Source organism: Fusarium fujikuroi, chromosome FFUJ_chr06 (assembly GCF_900079805.1).
Source record: "Fusarium fujikuroi IMI 58289 draft genome, chromosome FFUJ_chr06".
Lineage (NCBI taxonomy): Eukaryota > Fungi > Ascomycota > Sordariomycetes > Hypocreales > Nectriaceae > Fusarium > Fusarium fujikuroi.
Window position 1 is genome coordinate 3,361,086 of NC_036627.1, and position 22,165 is coordinate 3,383,250.

Genomic DNA, 22,165 nt, shown 5'->3' on the forward strand with positions numbered 1-22,165 from the left:
CGTATCAAGTGTTGTGAGCAGGCTGCATACAGTAAAGACAAGAAGTGCCTGGCCTGGCCAATCATGAGCTACTCCATCAGGACACTAATGCAAACCCAGAAACGGACGAGTGAGCAGGTTGCATGACGCTAGACTGTTTCGACCTAGACTATGTGAAACCAACCAATCATCTTATCACATTGACTCTCCCCTTGCTAGTCTGCGCCTCAATATCCAACGTCTTTACCCGACAGACACGACAATGTGAGCAGCCTGCATTTCCCTTCAGCATCAACACTCCGCAGCTTCATCATGTCGATTCATCAGCAAGGACCATGCTTCCAGCTCACTTCCATGCCGCAATTGGCTGAGGTATGAGCCTACAAGGTGGTTCGGCGCAACTCACTCACCGGGTGCAGGCACTAAGCATAGAAGATGACTGGACCGGGACAACGGATGCTGCAGCAAGAAGAAGGGCGCAGACGAGGCTGAACATGAGAGCATACCGTACGCCATCAATCATACTTCTTGAGCTTCGAGCTAATTGTGGGGCAGGAAAGCGAAAGGCCCAGGAAAAGAAGGCCAAGGCATCAAAGCCTCTGGCCGAGACAATCAAATCTGAACCAGTTGTCGAATGCTGGGATATCAACCAAGAATCGATGTCCGTCGTCCCAGCATCTCATGCCAAGAGTATATACAACGCCAGACAGCCCCTGCTTGCGTACAGAACCAAGAAGAATCAGTCAAATCTCGCCTTCCCTCTAAGTTCAGATCACCTTATCACACTTCTCCAATACAACGCCCTCCGAGCCTTGGCTGTCAACAGGACTTTCATTTCCGGCATGCTAACCACACCTCTTGACTGCGGCGATGAAGACATTATCCACGTAGTCCCATACCCAGCAAACCCAGATTCACTCCCTTCAGCACTTCTCCCCACAGTTCTCCAGCAAACAGTCATGCACTGTGACTGGATTGATATGTTTCCCTCCCCAGAGGCACGAGACTGTCTGATTCGAGCTTATGGTACTTTTGATGAGGATGATTTGTGGGTTGATTGTATTGGTGGTTTGTATGAGGGTTTTCCAGATGATGAGATGGAAAGACGTGGTTTGATTGCTTGGTCACCGCCGTGGGATGTATCAGGATGGGAAATGTCAGAAGGGTTTGTGAAGAAATGGGGTTGGTTGTTCAAAGACTTGTCTGGGCCCTTGGAGGCGACGAATCGTTGGAGGGTTGAGAGAGGTGAGGAGCCTCTTGACCAGAAAGATTATCCACCAAGTCCTCCTGTGTCTGGTTTTGTTGTAGCCGAAGTTTAGCGTCAACATGGATCTTACAATCGAACTAGTCTAAGTTATATAGGGAACGTCAAGACTTGTATCCTAAACAAATGAGAAGTTTATATCGAACAAATACAATATAAAATCAATATGCCCTAGAATAAATACTTTTAGCAGCTGGATTTAAAATTAGACGGCTTCTTGTTCGCTTGAGCCACGGGATTCACCTCGTCTCCCCGCAAATATAACAAGCTTGGACAGTGACATGGTCAGGCAATTCCGACAATGCCCTTAATGTCCTCATTCAGACTTCGGATCCAGAACTTGAAAATATATCCTTCTCGATCCAGCACGTCATCTCCCAGGGATTTGCCCAAAGATACCGCAGTTCACGTTGACTAATCACACCACCCCCGGCATCTATCCGCTCTTTTCTCTCCTTTAGAGCAGGAGCCCAGTCTTTCCGCAGTTGACGCAACTCATCAAGAGCAATCTTTTGTTTCTGCTGCAGGATCTCTTCCTGTCCTTCGTCGATCAAATGCACCGGAGTTATCATTTTTGGCGCCCTCCACTCGCCAACAGAGTGCTTTTGGCTCTTCCGGCAGATAGCAAGTTCCAACAGCAGATATGCACTCCGATTGCCGAAAGTACCCCAGTCTGTAATATTGGGCGCAGGACCATATCCCAACGGATTTATAATTCTCGGTCCGTCGTATGCTTTCCTAAGGTCGTGGTGCATTGTTCGCAACAGGGAACTATCCTCGACTTTCACGCATTTCCAGAGATTCGTTGTATCGTAACGATGTCGCATCGAAGGAGGGTTGACAGGATACCCTGTGTTCATTGTTAGTTCCCTGGGGAAGGTATGTCGCTTCCAGTCAACCAGAAGAACCTCCTCCAGGGCTGGAAAATCCTCGATAAGTGGATACAAGCAGTCCTTTTCACAAGGATGTAGGGGGGGCGGCTCATCATATTCTATCGGCTTGTAGAGACAACCAGTGGAATAATTAAGAGCCAGGCGCCGCACTCTCGCAGCTTCATCAGAATCGAGCTGCACAACGCCGCAATATGTTGCATCTTTAAACAAGACGTCTCGATCATAATTGAACCACGTTCTTGGCTCCTGAGTACTGGTCTTGAAAGCGAGCTGGTATCCCTTGTTCACAAGAAAGGCTCGTGAGTCCATGCATGTATGAAGAAGGACTGGGATTGGAGCATTGCTGTAGAAATATTGTTTCAAGGGGCATCTGTGTTGTAGCCAGTCGTGGAGGCTTCCTCCATAATTCCAGAGCCGCAAACGACAATGAGAATGCTTGCAACCGGATACCACAGTTTTGAGATGGACCACACGAGCTGGTGTGGCGAGGAGGTAGATTTCCTGCCGGATCTCCGGGGGCAGGCTTTGAAAATTGGCCATTGCTTGTGTGTTTAAGAAATAGATGAAATGGGGGAAGGAAATAACCGAATAGGGTATCATTTCTGGGGAGTGCAATGTATAAGTACTAAGTAGGTGTAAGAATAGAGTTGTAGATTAACCAGTGAGTAAACCTAGAACTCGTTTTGTAAAGTTGAAAATTCCAGGCTTTTTTTATAATATCCCTCTCATTGGATCTTTTACCTTGAGTGATTCCATATTAACCAGTTTTACTGTCGTCATAAGGTTGAGAGGTTGAAAGAGACTTCAGCCACAACACACAAATTTTTACAAGAAGAGCTATTCCTCAGAGCATGTTTATATCAGGGGATTTACGCAGAATATACCTGCAACTTAGATTGCAAGTGCTCGATTTGACCATCAACCAAACTCAAATTGAGCTAACTTCGAGATCTTGATTCTCAATAGAGCAAAATGATGACATATATCAGTAGAAATTAGGGCGTCAGTCAAACTTTCATTGGGGATACGCAGATTTTGAGTTTCATATCGTCACAAGAATTCCACAAATTGCGGGTTTTTGACATAGATCTTATCCATCTCTTGAACATGTTCTAGGTTATTGGTGAGCTGTGGAATGCCCGGTTCTTTGCTCTCCTAACAAGATTAAAGTATCAGCATTGAATGTTCTAGTAAATATTTATATCATGGTGCAATGATGTGTCCTTTTTACCTGTACTGACATGCTGAATTTTGCTAGAATTTCTAATTAAGGGCGACCTGGTTGTCCTTGTTCGATCCGGAAAGCTTGTTTATATGGAACGTTGTTTGAAGCATTTCATAACCGATACTTCGTTCTCGTCGGACGAATTGGTGTTCAGCGTCGGTGAGGAGGTGTACAGGTTTGAACTTGGGCAGCTTTCCGCTTGGCCGCCCTAACTCAGCCCAGACCTTTCCCAACTCTAACTCTTGGCATTCCCGGCTCTGATCAAGGGATCTCCATTTCTCATAAGGCTCACTGAGATACTCGGCGAGATCTGTGTCCCTTGGTATGGACGCTGGAGGGTTAAGGCTCCAGAGGCTACTCCAACAGCCGAGCGACAATAAGTACGAGTTCCGAGGATCAGTTTGGCGAACAAGACGGCCGAGATACGCATCAATTTTCTGGATCTCCGCAAACTTGTAGAGGTTCCTGGTATCGTAGCTGTGGCTCTGCGGAATAGGGTCAGGGAAATATCTTCCGCTAGACTTGACCCAAGGCAGGGTCGAATCTATCCCCTCCCTGTGCCACTCGATGAGAAAGATTTCTTGAAGCTCTCCGAAACTCTGAAGAGCCAACGTGACACCTCGCCACATCTCGTAGACTATTTTTCGAATTCTTTGGGTATCTTCCAACGGGAACGGATTGATGCCTTGTTCCATTAGGGTACATGCCGTTCTGTCGATAAATAGGGTATCTCTTTTGAAGTTGAACCAGAATTGACTGCCAGTTGATTGGGCTTGGAAAGCCAGCTTGTAGCCCGCTCTTGATAAGCAAGCCCGGGACTCAGAGCACATGTGTAGTAGAGAGGGAATGGGGGTGCTGCAAAAGACACGCCTTTTTCTTACGTCGCCTGAGTATAGGTATCGAACCTGAACAACACGGTCTGGTGTGGCCCAAAAATAAATTTCATGGCGAATCTCCAGTGGGAGATCCATCATACGGTAAAAGGGCTTCCAATACATGATGAGAATGGATGTTGGCCAGTGATATGGAAAGGTTTGCTGAGTTCCTCAGCATGAAAGTGGGAGGAGATTCACTTTTTCTATCTTACTTGATGCGAGTGAGATTCTTGAATGGCTTTGGTGGCGCTTGGGGGTCGGGCCATGGCCAAATACACTGTGAACATAACATTTCTTGTCGTCATCATATTTCCGTACGTATGCTCGCGTGCTTTGTGTTGTGCCACTGGTATGAGGGCATCACCGATTTAGACTTCATGGCGAATTTAAGAATCGTGACTCTTCCAAAGAGGGGGCCAAAATCTAAGGCCACTATCTGAAATGACAAAAAGACGTAGGATAATAAGGTACAATACAGGCTGGATGCTTTTAGGCTGCCTAATCATTCTATACCTTGATTTAGAGTCAGGAGTTTTCTTGCTTCCTAAGGCCATGACACCAAAGCTTTGAGACTGTGACTACGGATGATACAAGTTTATCTGATACATAAAGAGGTGCACTTGAAACATGAGCTAAGGATAAAAACGAAATCCGTGGCGGAATATTTTGTATGTACGTTCTGCCGACAGGGAAGAGGGGCACAAGCGACGTTTCACTTGATAGTGATCGGGGGCTTTATCACAAAAAGCACAAGACATAAAACTCTGCAGTAACCCAATTGTACGGGTTTTGAGAGAGAGGGGATTTGAGTTCAATATTGTATCATCATTTAGTTCAATTAAAGTCTGTCCTCAATTCCCAGTCGATGATGATGGGACTCCTAGCAATGGATCGATGCAGATGCTACTCTGTACCTGCAGATAGAGCCAGGTACCTGGTTGCTATGTGGATTCTTTCGTAACCCACCTGAATGACCGTACCTAATGTTAATATTGAACACAACATCAATCCACAACGTACCATATTCCGTAGATGGCAAAGAATGCAGTGTCGTCATTGGTTCTGAGACGCGATTGTAAACAAAGAGCATCAATAACCCCAAGCCTTTGTTTACAAAAAGTAAAAAAATGAGGCTTTGGGGACACGTACACGCACACGCACACAGTGGACAAAGAAACTTCAGGGGCATCCCTACAGGGATTAGCCAGGCCAGGTAGCCCGTGCCTTGCTTGGACTGGGGATGAAAGACGGGACGCTGGAAGCTTTAGCCACACGTTGGTAGGGGAGGGGTTAGGAACACATGGCTGATTGTTCCGAAAACAGACCAAAACAACAACGATCAGACTGTTGCACGAGACTTTCCTTGATCAGGACATACCTTTCATCCTGTATCATGGCAGAGAATGCAGTTTAGACGCGTATGTGTCTGAGGCGGACCGGACCTAGGAACACCGGGCCTGCAAAAGGCCACTAAACATCATCAACAGGTTAGCGCAATCTAGTGGGTTCGCAGCCTGTTCCCCACTGGAACCCAACCCCGACCCTGGCCCTGAAGAACTGTCTGGGTATCATTGACTGGACGGGATCTTCTTCTCCAAACCCAAGGCACGGCACTCGCTTTAACCCCTGGAGATATCATTTCTTCTTTACATTAGCAACAAGCTTAAGCGAACTGTCACTGTCACCTTCTTTCAACTCTTTTTTTCTTGCTCGTGTCTCAAACTTGCATCTTCAATATTTCCTCTCTTGCTTTGCTGTGCTAGGTTGATGCCTTCATCGTCCGCCTCATCGTTAGTTCCCGCAAGCCCTTCCGTCCCGTCGTCCACCCGCCAACGCTAGGCCCCCCGATAAACAAAACCTCTTCTGGACCCCTTACAAACAAGAGCTGTCCGTTTGTCTCAGGCAATCTAGTCAACCGCATTCCTCTTAAAGACAACGACTTCTGCTGAATACGCTACTCTTACCCCACGACACTCCTGCAAATACTTTCATCATGGAGGATTCCTCCCAGAAGCGCATGAGCGCTATTCCGCGACTCTCGAAGTTACCTGTACCAAGACCAACTTCAGGAATCCCAAAGCCAGCATCGGCTCTACCAAGGCCTACATCAGTTGTTCGTCCCTCGCCATCAAGGGAGAGTCTAGGCGGTGGTGAGCTACGGAATCCTCGGCTTCGTCCTTCGATGTCGAGAGATCAATTACGAACTGGTCAACCAGATCTCCAACAGCGAGCGCAAAGACTGCGACCTGCTGTTTCCAGAGAACATCTCAACACTGGAACAAGACGCACATCGCTCATCACAAAACCTACACATCTATCACCAGCGAAGCCTATGGCCCAACGGATTCCTTCGACGCCGCATCGATCGATGGAGCGACAAGATGATATTATTGAGGAACAATCTACAACACCCCCATATGATCCTCCAGGAGAAGCCATGGGTGTTCAATTCGATGGAAACATCTTCCCTCGTCAATTGACCCTTACAAGGAGACCATCAGAGACTTTCGCAACTTCACCGTTGTATGATCCTGCCAACAACATCTTCGACCCAAACCAATCAAGACCACGAACCGCTTCGACCGACGAGGATGATAAACCCGATACATTGAGGGCTCGCTCTCGTAAGCCAAGACCCTCTCTGAGCGAGAGGACCATCGAGACTCTTGCTTCTATTCCCTCTTCTCCTGCCATGATCAAGTCGTCAAACTTCTTCGACCAAGGACGATCAAGTTCACGTCCGCGTTCAAGGGCAGATAGCGGTGGTTCTAGACCAGGCTCTAGCTATGCTTCAGATGCTTCTGTTAGGATTTACAGGACAGAGAGTCGGCCTGGCTCTAGTTCAGAACAGTCCGATCTCGGTTACAGCAGCTTTCGAGGTTCCGCAAGTGCCTTCAGAAAGCCCCTGACTCCCATCGATGGCACTCCTCAGAAGCGGTCATCAGTGGCCGGAAGCAAGACTCCCAATGCTCGAGCAGGAGCCTCCAAGCCAGCTCCTTTCTCTGACGCGAGAAGCCCCAGCCCTGGTAAGCCTACCATGATGTCTCCCAAGGGCTCGCAGTCTATGGCTTTGCGACCTGCCAAGTCAAGGGCTCCCGTACAGGGTTTGTTCAAGAAGCCTTCACTTCCTGCCCTTGGTAAAGCTTCTCTTAATGGAACTTCAAACCGTCGCGTGTCTGTCAACTCTGCCTCCACTGCATCCTGGGATGGCACAATCCCTTCAGCTGGCAGTTCTCACAATACGTCGCTGACAGCCGATTCGGCCGAGCCTGGAACACCACCATCCGCCCGCAAGTCCTCGGCCGCTCTGCGCGAGCAGATTGCCAAGGCCAAGGCTGCGAAACGGGCACAGATGAAGCAAGCAGCTGAGATCGAAACACACCTAGAAGAGGAAGCACCAATTGTCCCTTCGGATAGTGGCTTCGACTTTGGTGTGAACCATGATGATCCTTTTAATACCCGCAAGGGCGAAGATCCCAAGAAGAAGGTTCTCCAGAATCGCGTCAATTCTGCAAGGACAACTGGAAGACTCAACATTGCGGCTTTGCACTTGAAGGAAATTCCTGTGGAGGTTCTCAAGATGTACGATCTGGAGAGCATTGGTACCTTTGACGGAAGCTGGGCAGAGAGTGTTGACTTGACGCGCTTTGTTGCTGCGGATAACGAGTTCGAAGAATTGGATGACTTCATCTTCCCTGACAGCAATCCCTCTTCGTTCGACGAGGCACAGGCTAGTCAAGGAAACATCTTTGCCGGTCTCGAGACCTTGGATATGCATGGCAATCTCCTCGTCAATGTCCCCTTGGGATTTCGGCGGCTGACTTGCCTGACCTCTTTGAACTTGGTATGCATTATACGCATTTCTAATTATCCTCTTTGCTAACATTTTTAGTCAAACAATCGCCTCACGAATAACAGCCTGGACACCCTCTCACAAGTCACCTCTCTACGCGACTTGAAGCTTGCAAACAATCTATTCTATGGCCCCCTCAACCCCGTGCTATCAAGTCTGAATGAGTTAGAAATCCTTGACGTGCATGGTAACAACATCTCTGCACTACCCCCCAAGGTCGAAAACATGTCGCGTCTTCGTATTCTTAACTTGAGCGAAAACAGCTTCGAGTCTCTACCTTTCGATAGCATTGCCACACTTCCCATTACCGAGCTGAACATCAGGAAGAACAAGCTTAAGGGCACTCTGATCGAGGAGCCCATCGGCTGCCTGCCTCAGCTGCGCACATTGGACGCCTCTGCAAACCAGCTGCAAAGACTGGTGCCCTTAGGTGCCTCGATCGACCTGCCAGTTCTGCATTCTCTTTCTCTCTCTATGAACCGACTTCAAGGACTTCCAGACATGACGACCTGGACAAGTCTTCTGACGCTCTCAGTCGAAGAAAACAACATCTCTGGAATTCCTAACAGTTTCATGGGTCTCGAGAAACTTCGTCATGCTGATTTCTCTAGCAACGACATCAGAGTGATCCCTCCCGAGGTGTCTCGCATGGACAACTTGTCTATGATTCGACTCAGCGGCAACCCTCTTCGTGACAAGAAGTTCCTCTCCATCACCACCGAAGATCTGAAGGAAGTTCTTGCTGGCCGCCTTGAACCACCACCTCCCTACCAAGAGCCAGCTTCTCAAGTCGGCATCCTAGATGTGCTGGCTGATGTCAAGGGTCCTAACAATACGCAATCGAACCCTGACGCAATGTTTGATGAAAATGACAGGTCAGATGATGATTTCGCTACACCTCCCCAAAGCCCTAATCGTTCCCGATCTCACACTGTATCAAGCCACCGCTCTCGATCGCACACGTTGTCGAACCAGACTTGGCCCGTCAAGCCTGGCGGTATCCTAGATCGATCCCAAACCCAGTCTTCATCACTCCATCCCGTCGTTTGCTCTAAAGTCGCTGCCGAGCACCGTGTCCGACAAATCTTCCTCCAAAACAACCTTTTTGCTACCCTACCCAACTCGCTTAGCTTTTTTGCCGAAACATTGACTGCCCTGTCTGTGTCTCACAACCAGATGGTTGGCGAGGCGTATCTGACGGAGGAATTGGAACTCCCGGCTTTGAGGGAACTTAACTTGGCATCGAATCACATTACTGGTCTTGGAGCGCTTGTGCAGTTCTTGCATGCACCAAGTCTTGAGAAGATTGACGTGACGATGAATCGCCTCAACGCTCTCCCAACAAATCTGAAGGAGTCTTTCCCCGTTCTGAACGTCTTGCTGGCGAGTAACAACCACATCGTTGATCTCGAACCAGATATGATCAAGGGTCTCAAGATCGTCGACGTGAGCAACAACGACATCGCCCATCTGAATCCCCGTATTGGTCTTCTCGGCGGTCCCGGCGGACTCGAGCGCTTTGAGGTTGTAGGCAATCGATTTAGGGTTCCGCGGTGGAACGTGATTGAGCGAGGCACAGATGCCACACTGCGGTGGCTCAGGGGTCGTGTGCCGGTCGCTGATATGGCTTCATGGCAGGGAGATGATGACGAGCCTGAGGTGGATTGATTATGAGCTGTAGACATGGCGCTGATTGATATGCACTTGCTATGGGTGGTTTTTCGCTTCTTGGTACATATTTTGACGTATTTTAAATTTATTACTGGGGACCATATACCATCTTGCCTTCTTATTAATAGAATTCGACCTGGCACTCATTAGTGCAAGATCCCCTCGCTTCTAGCGGCTCTGAGCCCGCGACTACATGCGAATGTGCAATTCCCATAAGAGACCCTGCCAAAGAAAGACCGTTTGCTTCAACAAATTCTTCATCTGGTGGAAGCTCATGTGACCAAATGAGGCGCATACTTCATCGTCATGGATGATGGAATCATTGCCATTCTACTCACAAGTCATCATTCTTCCCATACCGCCGGGGAGCAAAGAACTTCTGATGTTAATATAGGGTGGCAAAGTCAGGTAAGGTAATCTCAAGGTCTAGTAAGAGATACTAAACTTCCCTAAGGCGCTTCGTCAAAGTCCTAAATACTCTCACCTCGCTTAGTCCCTCCTACTCTGCGAGCGTGATTTTGGTTTTGAGGAGTCAAACCCCCGAGAGGAAAATTAGTCTTAATTGAAGGGTTCTCGGAGTGGCTCGCAATGTAAAAGCCCTATGATCGTGGTTGATGACTATCGAGGCAATCCTTTGAGGCGAGTATATTCTTTGTACATCCGATGGATTTGGTGGAGTCTACTAACTTTGTTGTTAAAAGCTGGCATAAAATCTTGAAAAGTCTTTACTGCAGCAGTCCTCATTCAATAGCCTTCGTTTTAGCTTTTGGGAACTTACCACAGTATTGCTAGTAATTGGAGAGATGGTCTTCACGTGAAGCAGACGGTCGAGGATATCCACACAGCGTCTTGTTAACAACGATTAACTCTCGAGGGCAACTTGAGTAACCGAGCATGCCAAAGACACGCCATACTTCTCTTATCCGTACCTTTGAGGCCATCTCTCTGATGCTGAGGAGATCTTTGGCGAGCTTCTCAAGAGCAGAACAATGTATCTGAGGAGAATCCACAAGCAGCTAACTTACAGGGCTGTTGAATAAGGTACCTAGTCTTGACTGTCGGTTCATCTTTGACTTTCCTATAATGTTGATGTATGAGAAGAGCCTTTCAATTTTGAGTCTATCCACTAGGTGCACGTTTGAGGTTATATAGGAGGGAACGAATCATGAAATCCACCCTCTAGAGCTTATAGGCTCTCAGTTGTCGTGAGTCACGCACAGCTAAAAGCATCCGATACTGAGGCCGATTAATTCGTTTGTTACTTCATCTCTTCACCAACGCGGGCGTATCAGAGGCCCTCAATTAGAGATCTTCTTCAACTTTGGAAGGTGCCTGTCTCATGACCATCTGTGGCAAGAACCTTGGACGCCGTGAACATGAAGTCTCAATGGACGAGACGTCTCTGTCAGTATCAACACGAACTTTATCACCGAGTATAAAGCACACAAGTAACCCTCCCTGTGAGGGAACGTTTCATCACTACTCCCAATATCGTGAAACATTCTTTGAGTATCCCTCAACCACGCCGATACGCGCGCGCGAGAACTACAAGATCGGGCCAAGCACCAGCCCGAGCGACACTTCGATAATCATCACATTACACGCCTTGCACGACCTCGAACTGCAATTAAGACCTTTTGCGTCTTCAAAAATCGTCATTATGCCTCCTATATTACAAACCATCGCCCTCATGGCTCGCGACGTGGTAGATAACAACGTTCTGAGGGACAAAGCCCTGGGCCCTTCCGCAACCATCAGGCTCGTGGCAGCAATCACAACAAGCGGCTGGATTACCTTCGGCTTGATAATCGGCCTGGTCCTAAACACGCGGGGGAAAGCTAGTAGTTTTGTCCCAGAGTGGTATCTCGACTCCAACGGCTCGGCCTGGGCAAAACTTGCTGTGGCAGCGTGGTGGATCTCTATAATTCTGTTCTGGCCTGTCATCTGCGTGGTGCATGTTATCTTGGCTGCTGGAAGAGGTGTTCGGAATTTGTTTTTGAAGTGTGGTGGGAAGAGGATGCAAAAGACGGAGACGGAGACTGCTGGAGTTACTGTTGTCTAAGGGTATCACGAACTGTTTGGTGTTTTTGGTGGTAGTAAAGGTTTGAAGTTGGGGAGTGCAGGTTGGCATATTCTATTTGACAGTCATTTTTGGACACAAGGTTTGATTCATTCGTTTCAATATCGAGAGATTTCTCCACTCGCTTTCATACTGTACTGTTTCGTTTGCTTCGTTTGTTTCGGCTCGGTTGGTTTGATGTCTCGGGCACTGACAGATAACGCCTGTGGATCGTTTCACAGGCAGCGATCACCAAACTTCACCTGGAACCCCTTCTAGTTTAGTGCCTAAAAACAACCATCATCCTCCACTGAAAACACATAGGCGCGTGCCCGACGGAAAAACCCTTGTTCCCGGGTCTTTCATCTTCAACCAAGCTAGCTTCTCATTTCTTGGAAGCAACCAAAAACGACGGCGTCACAAGCCGAAGCATTTCTAACTTGTGTCTACCGTTTCCTACATATTGTGCTTTTGTATCCCCATTGCTCCTCTTCCATTGAAGGTTCTACGATCCATTGTTTTTCTCTCGTCACAATCGCTGTTTACTGTGGATCCATATCGCGGCGCGTTGTGCGTTGCGTTGCGCTGCACGACAACGCATAAAGTTTGATTTGGAAAGGATAATAAACACACGCGCATGCAAAGCACATGTACGCATTGAAGACGCCACCAATATATATCACTCGCTGTCGAAGATCCGACTTCCTTAGCTGACGGATCGGAACGACGAGAGCTGTTGACGCGACTTGGTTGCCTGGGGAATTGTTTGAGAGCAGAACACGATTGCTTCAACATGACTTCTCCTACGGAAGCCGCACAGGCTTCGCAGACCTCACAGGGCGATACGATCGTTGTTAGGCATCCTCGCGAGCGACAGAACCCCACGACACCTCAACCTCAGGAAGCAGGACCTCAAGATCCAGCTGCAGTGACATTACCTTCGACAGAGATTCCAAATTCGCCCATCGATTCAAACGAATCCTTCAGAACCGAGATCAACGAGGATCGGCCGGCCGTCACTGTTATCCCATCGTCACTTACACCGCCCCCTTCGACCCAGATCAACAGCCATGCCAGTCAAGCTGGTCCCGGTCCCTCCAAACGAAAGTTCTCTGGCTCCCAGCAGTCGTCGACACTCTTCTCCCCGCCAGCTACCGTGCCCAACAACGTACGCGAACGTCCTGTAACAACAGAATTCCTCCCTCCCGCTCCACACCAGGTCCTCGAAGCGTCCGCCGACGAGCTGCGCGTCATGCTTCAAGCTGCTCTAGCAGAACAGCAAAAGCTCAAGATGGAGACAGCTCATCATAAGTTACAGTATAACTTGTTGTCTATCCAGGCCGACGACGATGCCAAGCGTGCTGCTGTGGAACACGAGATGATGCGTCGCGAGGTGGACGCGCTGCGAAATGCAGAATTCACTCGAATGGCTAGAAAGGAATTTGATCAGCCATCCGAGGCACTACAAACAAAGTACTTACAGATGAAGACGCGGTATGAGGCCATGCTACAAGAGAATGAGATCCTCCAACGCCGAGTCCAGACGGCGAAGAAAGTCATCAAGCAAAGCGAGGATGAAAGCATTGCTCTTCATGAAGAGCGAGATATGTTACTGAGACGAATACGCGAGAACAGAGAGCACATGCAGATGCTCTGTAGACCTGGGGGTATATTTCACGCAGTTTTAACACCCAGACAGAAAGTCTCTGCTGTGACACAAGGGCATAGAAACTCTCAACAGCAGACATCTAGATCCCAAGGCGAGCATGGTCTCTCGGCTTTATTACAGGCTATGAGCCAGGATAACAACAGCGCACCTTCGACACCGATGCATTCTCACCGCCCTGCACCACGCGTCGGGAAACACCACCGCAACTCGCAATCCATGTCGTCTCTGCCCACGACGCCTATGAACCGGCCGGTGGGTACAAACGTTGGGCTTCTTCCATCGGTGGATCTGGTACCTCACTCGGAGCCTCATCGATACTCCCAGAGACAGTTCATTCCTACGACACCTGTGGCCAAGACTGACCGCCGCCGTAGGAGTCGAGAGAGCACTATTTCAGCAGACGATAATGAGGAGCTAGCTAGGCAGGCGCTCGAGTCGGTTGCCGCAGCTCAATCGTTCACATCACAGTCACGGAACCGGAGCGACCAGGACGGAGAGGTGTTTGATAGCCAGGCTAGTCAGGCTGCAGCAGAGATGCTGCGGCGAGATCCGCGGCAGAGCTTTGAGGTGGCTGAAACCTTGAGAAACACACCAGGACCAATGGAGAAGACTGTTCGCATGCAGGAGAGATTCCTTTCCCATCGAAATGGAGACGGCGACAAGCGAAAATTCAGCGGCAACCATTCATCTACCGAGGAGATACGGCTCAATCAAGCAAGTCCAGCGAAGAAGTCCAAAGTGGTCGAACCAGTGGCAGATGGGCAAGACAAGCTAGGACTAGGGATTCAGTATAGACAGTGAAATGTCAGGTCAGAAGCAGATTGCAAATGGAGTTCGGGGTACTATTATACGACGGCATCGGCACAGGGGAAGGGCGTTGAAGGCATTGCATTTGGCGAGTTTGTATATATATGTTGGCGTGATCAAAAGAGGGTAGAATGTCACAGCGGGATTTGTGTAGCGATGGAAAGATTGTTAAAGTTTCAACAAGTCTCAATCAGAATGTGAATGTCTCATGATGAGTGGTGCACAGCCATAAACCGCCACACGTAGGGATGTTACCCGACGCTCCGACATTTCAAGCCACACTCGAAACATTACCCGAAGTCTGAAGCCGGTGTCGAGGGTCCACTTTCGGCTCATGGCAACGGGACGGGAGTGTTCCGGCTTTCGGCGGGGGTGGAGGGTAATGGGTAATGGGATATTTACTTACCCGGCTCATAAACACTTCTCTCACTTCTCATCATGAACCTTTGATCTCTTCTTTTCTCCTTCATATCATCAATTGGCTCTCCCTCTAACCCTATAATCTCCCATATCTTCTCATACCCTCATAATGTCGGCCCGTCTTCACAAAGGCCTTCAAGGCGTTCTCGCCAAATCCCCTTCCGACACCGTGATCCTCTCCGCCGTCCGCACTCCCATCTGCCGCTCTTACAAGGGCCAGCTCAAGGACGCATACCCCGAGGAGCTCCTTGCCAGCGTCCTCAAAGCCACTCTCAAAGCACACCCCGAGGCCCCCGTCGACGATGTAGCAGTCGGCGTGGTGCTCTCCGAGCTCGGCGGCTCCAAGGCAGCGCGCATGGCTCTCAACCACGTCGGCTTCAAGAACACCACCAGCTTGTACACCGTGAACCGCGCGTGCTCTAGTTCGCTGCAGGCCATCGCTGCTGTGTCGGCGCAGATCCAGACGGGCATGATCGACACAGGTATCGCGGCTGGCATGGAGAGCATGACGAGGAATTACGGAAGCAGAGCTATTCCTGTAGATGTGTGGCCGGAGCTGAAGACCTCGCCCAACCGTCATGCGCAGGATTGTATTATGCCTATGGGTTTGACGTCAGAGAACGTTGCGGAGCGATATGGTATTTCGAGAGCGGATCAGGACGCTATGGCTGTTGAGTCGCACCGTCGTGCTGCGCGTGCGAGAAAGGAGGGCCGTTTCGCAGAGGAGATTGTGCCTGTTGAGACGAGATTCCAGGAGGTTGATAAGCAGGGTAACAAGGTTGGCGAGGAGAAGCGCATCACTGTCACTGCTGATGATGGTATTCGTGAGGGTGTTAGCATTGAGGCTCTGGCTAAGCTCAAGCCTGCTTTCAAGCCCGACGGTGCTTCAACAGCTGGAAACTCAAGCCAAGTCTCCGACGGTGCTGCTGCCACTCTCCTTATGCGCCGAAGCACAGCCACCGCCCTCGGTCTTCAAGACCGCATCATTGGAAAATTCGTCTCAGCCGTGACAGTCGGTTGCGATCCCGATGAGATGGGCATCGGCCCCGCCCTGGCCATCCCCAAGCTCCTTGACCAAGCCGGTCTCAAGACAGAGGATGTGTCACGATGGGAGATCAACGAGGCGTTTGCCAGTCAAGCACTGCACTGTGTGAGGGAGTTGGGACTTGAGGATGCGTGGGCGAAGGAGAAGGTCAACCCTGACGGAGGAGCTATTGCGCTGGGACATCCTCTTGGAGCTACAGGAGCGAGAATGACGAGTACGCTTTTGCATGGACTTAAGAGGGATGGTGGTGAGGTTGGTGTTGTGAGTATGTGTGTTGGTACGGGTATGGGTATGGCTGGGCTGTTTGTTCGGGAGTAGATTGATATCCGGGAAGAAAGTTAAAAAGTAGATTGGGGATTAAAAAAAATTGAATACTAGGCTATACTACGCTTGATACTGAGAACGGGAATGTGGGTGACTGCTGAAACATGGAGAGGAAACTAAGGTGGTGATATCAGTCGGCAGCTTGTAGTCTCGGTACGCAAGGGTCTGATAGCATCGATCCGTCGTTCCCATAAAACAGCCAGCTTCGGTTTGCCATCGTCTCAATTGCTGGTGATTCGATGGTCAAATGTGAGGAAGTGTAATGGGGCCAAACCAATAAAGCATCCCATCAGCCTGGGAGTACTTGCAAGGCCTGTCCTTAGCAACTGGATGTTCCCTGCGGTATTTCTCACGAGACACTTATTCTGGAAAATTGATGTTGGCAAAAAGCGATGCACTTCAGCTTGGGGCAAAAAAGAATGTGTTGCCGTTAAGCGGGTTCATATAATAGCCATGGTCTGGTTGAGTCCTGATGTGCCAATGGCGATTCACTCGTGATTGGTTGACGACAAGGGCAATCTACACATGCATGCATTGTCAGTTCATCGTATGACAATCACAAGTACCAGCATTTCTTCATCAGAACCAACGCTCGTCATGGCTTCTTCAGCTTCAGGGTAGTGCAAAGGGCCCTTATTTGGAAAAGGGGGTTTCCGGAACGCCCGTCATTAAGCTAGCCATACCAACGTTATCAATCATTGACTAGGCTAACGATATTTGAATACTAGACCCAACAGTCGGCGTTGTGTAGCTCTGGATATAATCTAAGACACTTGTCCACGCCTGGGCTTGGTTGGTCAATGGTCTGTTCCAGGGTATGAATGTGGCTTGCGTCGAAAGGCTGACTGCAGGCATTTCAGGGAGACACAAAGAATGCTTGCTTTGGCTGTTGGGTTGGGTTGGATTGGATTATATGTATTCTAATAAAAAATATTTTCGCCCCTTGCTTGTCTTCCCAATTAACCCATCAATCACTCTAGTCATCTAACGTAGAGACAAGTGAACCAATTAATCATGCCTGCCCCCCCAAACGCCAAATAATAATAACAATGATGATACAATTCATGTTTATACGACTTCAATGTCGATAACATTTGACTTGAATGGCCCTGTTAGAGTCTCGTTTGCTGGTGTGCCGTCCTCGAAGGATGTGTAGTCAACATTCTTCTTCTCCTTTGTCCACACAGCATTCCACGTCCCCTTGAGCTGCACCGTCGCGCCCTCAAACACCTTGTCCATCGGGACAACAGGTTCCTGGAGGGTGAATTCCCAAAAGGCCGATCGGCCGGGGAGAATCTCAATTAGAGCATCATCAGCAGGCGGCCAGAGTCGTGATGCTTCAATCTGCATGATGTCAAGTGGTTTGCTGTCGCCCTTTGGCGTGATGTAGAGAATGCCAAGAGAAATGCCCAAGGGGTCTAGGGGTGAGCCGTAGCTGAGGATAGTGACGGGCTCGTCGTTGTTGTTCCTGACGGTTGCGCGGATGAGAACAGGATCCTTCTCCTCCTGGGAAATGGAGACGTCGAGCTTTTTTAGTGCAGCTGGCATCCTGAATGATAAAGCGACGTCTGGTACGTAGCCTGTTGGTGTGAAGAAGGCGATGAAGGTGAGTGCGACTGTGAGGCCGATGAGTAGGCGTACAGCTGAAGACGCGAAGATGGCCATGGCATGAGCTCGGTTTTTGAACGGAACCCGCAAGGCAACAATGAGAGAAATGAAATGAGTGAGTTGACGTCAAAGGAACAAGGGATTGTTTCAGTCCCCGTATCACGTAGATAATGGCATAAAGGAGAGTGAGTGTGAAAGTGCGTGTGAGTGTGAGGATGAATGAAGATTTGATCCCCCAAGAGAATGAAATGAACGTGCAGAGGAGCTGAGTACAGTGCGTCCCATTAAAATAACTTAAGATAATAATTAACCTTACGCATGAGCTAAAAGGTACGCGACTGCTCCCTAACTAACGCAGAATCCAGGGGCTGCCGGTATCTCACGTGCACTTATTTGCATTGCATTCTTTGTGCTGTGCCGCTTATCCTCCCTTATAAAGGTGGCGCGACGAATCCGTCACTGCGTGGCTAGGAGTTAGTCCAGGGTCTACTCTGAGCTATTGAACGCCGCTATGGAGACTTTTACTCTTTAATGCCATTTAGCAGATTCCATCAGTCGCTAGCCCTTGTTCGCTTGGCGCGGGTTGTGGGCGGCGTACCGAGTTTGATTCAGCGTGCAATCCTCCGGGTTTAGCGAAAAAGTTTGAGCGCAGAATCCGTAAGCGACATTTTGGAAAGTCAATTCAATAACAAGAAACGGTCGCGTGGCCCAATGGCAAGGCGTCTGACTACGAATCAGAAGATTCTGGGTTCGATCCCCAGCGTGATCATTCTTTTTGCCAATTGAGCTTCTTTCATGACATCTTTTTACTGGCAGGCCAATTGGTATCGCTCACGGTCGTTTAGATGCCTGTCTAACCCGCTGTGGTGCTCCCTTTACTACCAGGGATAGGGTGATTAACCTGAATATTATGCCATGGCAATTATCGCAAAAGTATTTTACATGCATACTAGAACCTGTAATTGTTGTTATAATGTGAGTGCTGTACATCTTGAACAGCCATAAATGCATTAGAACTTGGCAATACTTGGGCTGTTGCGTAATTCGTTGCGACTACTGTTGTGAACTGACTGGTCTAGGGTACATAGTCACATTTCAAGATGCTACCAGACCAACATCTGGAAACAAGGGACAGTTTTGATAGCTTTTCCAATGAATCAATGCTGCATCTCTAAAATAGTCTAAGATGAACATGGTTCTTTCTTCCAACGAGTTGTCGCATACCTCGTTATCGTCAGCCTTGATACCACAAACTGAGGCCCTCAACTAGTCCTAGCAATTTGATGTCTTGACAAACGCGGCAAGCCAAACAAATAAGTCTCTCACGCAAAAGTCCATCATCCTCCAGACCATTCAAGAACACATCACCAATAGAGACCTTTAATAATAGTGCGAAAGTCATGTTCTCAAACTGGTCCAAGCAAGCTTGTTTGACTTAGATTTGGCACCTGCTCTAAAAGTTCCCAAGTCAATGCTCCATGCCGATCTTTGTACGTTACTTCGAGCATCATGGGTCTATTAGACCGGAGATGAATCGATCATCCTTGCAAATCTTGTCATATATGAGAATGGAAATGATCGGAGGCTGCTGTATAAGCTTAAGTGGTAGCGTGGAGGGGCTTGTTCAGACGTTGGAAGACCTGCAGGATAGTGGAAAGCCAAGACGTCTCAAGATTCTTGACCATCGAATCTATCAGTTTACTAAAAGACCGTTCGATACAGTATTTTCGGCCGTTGGTGATCATAGCTGTCTACCGAAACAATTATTACCATCTCAAAATCACATGCTGTCAGCAATCTGATACACATTTATGCCCAGTTCCTCTACTCAAATCCGTAAACAATACCTCTATCCAATAATCTCAACTCATAACGCTATAGAAACGGCCCGTCAAACAACAAACCACAATCTCCTTCCTCAACGGCCCAAAGGCGTCTCAAGTCAAACGGGGAGCGACCTTGTTTTAATATATTCACAAACAACCCTTCCAATCTCGTAACCTTGATTTACGACGATCTCTTATAGCCTTGACCGATCCTGTTGTGGGGCATCCTCATCCTAGCTGACGATGCTACATGGTGTGTTTCGAAAAGGCATGACGCCCGGACCTGGCCTTGATCCTTTTTTAATCTTGGGAGATCTTCGATTTTGTTACATCGGACAGAGTCAATCGCGAAAGTTAAGGTTAATTGTGTAAATCGGAAGATAAACTCAAATAGCGAGAATAGCATAAACAAAACCCGATGGTAGAGGATGGGTAACGTTGGGAGTCAATTTTCGGACAATTAATTCGAGAATCGCCAAGATTGGAGAGCGGAAATGGCGCGTGTCAAACATATTGACATGTCCGAAACGAAACCCTGGATCGGTCCACACCAAGACGGATCAATATCGTCGCAAGTCCCCTGCTCCCGAGTCCAGACGAGTCGCAGGGTATCAACTCGACATTCGTATAAGTACTCACGATACCTCGAGTCCCTCAGCATGTCCTCATCCTATTCACAACAGACATTCCTTTCATTCATTCATTCGTTTCTTTTTTGTTCTCTTCACTCTTTTACATCACATTCGTTCGATCTGGTCTATCGTTCAAAATGAAGCTGCTTGCTGGTCTTGCTCTCGCCTCCATGGCTGTCGCTGCGCCCCTGGTGGATAAGCGCGCCCCTACTCCCTTGAATGTCGAGTTGAAGATGCAGGGGAACTCAAAGGTCAAGGCTGTTATCACCAACAATGGGAAGAGCAACTTGAAGCTCCTCAAGGTTGGAACATTCCTTGATACGGCTCCTGTTGAGAGGGCTCAGGTCTTTTCTGCTGGTAAGATTCCTGGATATGAGGCCTGAGTGAGATGTCGAGAGATCTGGATCTGTAGCCTGCTTGTTGTTGAGGGTTGTGTCTACCCATATCAAACCTCGCCAGCACAGTAGGGAAACATTCTCTAACACATCCCCGATACTATTCTCGCTCAGTCACTACCCCCATAGCTACTCACTTACTGACCTCAAACAGAGAAAAAGACTGTCCCCTTTGACGGTGTTCGCATCGCCCTCGACACCACCCAGCTGGATGAGACCGCCTTCCAGAACATCCCCTCCGGCAACTCCTACGAAGTCGAGTTCGACATCGCCGAGTTCCACGATCTTTCCGCCGGCGGCAAGTTCAGCGTTCTCTCATCCGGCGCCCTCTCCTTCGCCCAGGAGAACTCCACCGAGTTGATCGGCTCAGTCCCCTTCTACTCCAACCGTCTCGACGCCGAAGTCGACGGTCCCCAGGCCTTCTCCGTCCGCACCGCTTTCCACCAGAAGCGCGCTCAAGTCCAGAGTGACTGCTCTGGCAGCAAGCTCCAGGTCACTCAAGCTGCTCTGTCGAACTGTGCTAGACAGGCTTCAGCTGCTCAGGAGGCTGCTTCCAACGGCCCGGCTGCCAAGGTGGAGGAGTACTTTAAGAACTCTGACGCTGCGACTCGCTCGACTGTCGCTGATGTCTTTGCCAAGATCGCTGCTGAGTGTGGGTCGACCAACGCTGGAGATACTCGATACTACTGTACCGATGTTTACGGCGCGTGCCAGAACGGTGTTCTTGCGTATACTGTTCCCGGCGGAAACTACATGGCCTATTGCGATCTCTACTTTGAGCGTCTTCCTGCCACCACTTCGACTTGCCATGCTCAGGATCAGGGCAACACCAACTTGCACGAGATGACCCATCTTAACCAGATCAAGGGAACCTCTGACTATGGTGGTTACGGATATAACTTCATCCAGAGTTTGACTGCTGAGCAAAACATCAACCACGCTGATACTTATGCTCTTTTCGCCAATGCTGTTAGTCTGGGATGCTAGAGGACCAATAGGACAGGTAGCATATATGTGCAACGGAAGAGTTTGTTCGAGGGTCTGGGGAATTCTGGATCATGTAGGGCATACATTAAAGGACGGCGTTATGAAGGCGGGCTTTGTGTAGGCAATCTACTAGATTACGTGAGTTAAAGCTGAACTGCAGATGCCTGTATGAGAAGGGCCGTTTGATGATACTCGCTTGGAAGGCCAGACACTGTATGTGATAACATAAGTTTTGAGACGATACGAAACAGTCTGATGCCATTATAGGCTGTTTAAGTATATCACTTGAGAAGTCGCCACTGGGTGACCTGTGCTAAAAAGAAGTCAAGGATGTCCTCTTTACACTTGACAGCAGCTAGGCTGTGGCAGTAAATCTTAGTGGCCAAAAGACTTGCGATATAATTGACAAATTCTCTTGCTGCTTATTTTCTCAGTTCTGGTCCAGACTCCTAACTACTCCGACATCCTAAAGACCAGTTATAGAAGTCTGCCATCTTCTGAGCGGGGGACATTGCCAGAGTCTCAACAATCCAGGGAGTTGTTAAAACATCGAAAAGACAAACAAAGAGCAGGCAGTGACTATTGAGGCTGATGGCGCTGAGATGGTCGCACGCTCACCCCCCCGGACAGAGT

General features: G+C 48.9%; 9 protein-coding genes and 1 non-coding gene; 7 read left to right on the forward strand and 3 right to left on the reverse strand.

Annotated features, from left to right (window-relative positions):
* Window positions 1–291: 291 nt before the first annotated feature.
* On the forward strand, window positions 292–1,298 carry FFUJ_06360 (uncharacterized protein; the record flags this gene model as incomplete). XM_023579677.1 has 3 exons in its annotated part: window positions 292–351; window positions 399–486; window positions 535–1,298. 3 exons carry the CDS (start codon window positions 292–294, stop codon window positions 1,296–1,298), a joined length of 912 nt encoding a protein of 303 aa, XP_023432470.1.
* A 265-nt stretch (window positions 1,299–1,563) lies between these two features.
* Window positions 1,564–2,676, reverse strand: FFUJ_06361 (uncharacterized protein; the record flags this gene model as incomplete). The annotated part of the gene is made up of 1 exon (XM_023579678.1): window positions 1,564–2,676. The coding sequence occupies one exon, from the start codon at window positions 2,674–2,676 to the stop codon at window positions 1,564–1,566; it is 1,113 nt and encodes a 370-aa protein (XP_023432471.1).
* Window positions 2,677–3,399: 723 nt separating this feature from the next.
* FFUJ_06362 (uncharacterized protein) lies at window positions 3,400–4,359 on the reverse strand (the record flags this gene model as incomplete). Its single annotated transcript, XM_023579679.1, has 1 exon — window positions 3,400–4,359. One exon carries the CDS (start codon window positions 4,357–4,359, stop codon window positions 3,400–3,402), a length of 960 nt encoding a protein of 319 aa, XP_023432472.1.
* Window positions 4,360–6,229: 1,870 nt separating this feature from the next.
* Window positions 6,230–9,757, forward strand: FFUJ_06363 (related to receptor-like protein kinase 5 precursor; the record flags this gene model as incomplete). XM_023579680.1 has 2 exons in its annotated part: window positions 6,230–8,080; window positions 8,129–9,757. The coding sequence occupies 2 exons, from the start codon at window positions 6,230–6,232 to the stop codon at window positions 9,755–9,757; spliced, it is 3,480 nt and encodes a 1,159-aa protein (XP_023432473.1).
* A 1,663-nt stretch (window positions 9,758–11,420) lies between these two features.
* Window positions 11,421–11,822, forward strand: FFUJ_06364 (uncharacterized protein; the record flags this gene model as incomplete). Its single annotated transcript, XM_023579681.1, has 1 exon — window positions 11,421–11,822. One exon carries the CDS (start codon window positions 11,421–11,423, stop codon window positions 11,820–11,822), a length of 402 nt encoding a protein of 133 aa, XP_023432474.1.
* Window positions 11,823–12,612: 790 nt separating this feature from the next.
* On the forward strand, window positions 12,613–14,289 carry FFUJ_06365 (uncharacterized protein; the record flags this gene model as incomplete). The annotated part of the gene is made up of 1 exon (XM_023579682.1): window positions 12,613–14,289. The coding sequence occupies one exon, from the start codon at window positions 12,613–12,615 to the stop codon at window positions 14,287–14,289; it is 1,677 nt and encodes a 558-aa protein (XP_023432475.1).
* A 535-nt stretch (window positions 14,290–14,824) lies between these two features.
* FFUJ_06366 (probable acetyl-CoA C-acyltransferase precursor) lies at window positions 14,825–16,078 on the forward strand (the record flags this gene model as incomplete). The annotated part of the gene is made up of 1 exon (XM_023579683.1): window positions 14,825–16,078. The coding sequence occupies one exon, from the start codon at window positions 14,825–14,827 to the stop codon at window positions 16,076–16,078; it is 1,254 nt and encodes a 417-aa protein (XP_023432476.1).
* Window positions 16,079–17,152: 1,074 nt separating this feature from the next.
* Window positions 17,153–17,749, reverse strand: FFUJ_06367 (uncharacterized protein; the record flags this gene model as incomplete). The annotated part of the gene is made up of 1 exon (XM_023579685.1): window positions 17,153–17,749. One exon carries the CDS (start codon window positions 17,747–17,749, stop codon window positions 17,153–17,155), a length of 597 nt encoding a protein of 198 aa, XP_023432477.1.
* Window positions 17,750–18,390: 641 nt separating this feature from the next.
* tRNA lies at window positions 18,391–18,462 on the forward strand. Its single transcript has one exon. It is a non-coding gene (tRNA).
* A 1,825-nt stretch (window positions 18,463–20,287) lies between these two features.
* On the forward strand, window positions 20,288–21,532 carry FFUJ_06368 (related to neutral proteinase; the record flags this gene model as incomplete). XM_023579686.1 has 2 exons in its annotated part: window positions 20,288–20,507; window positions 20,700–21,532. 2 exons carry the CDS (start codon window positions 20,288–20,290, stop codon window positions 21,530–21,532), a joined length of 1,053 nt encoding a protein of 350 aa, XP_023432478.1.
* Window positions 21,533–22,165: the final 633 nt, after the last annotated feature.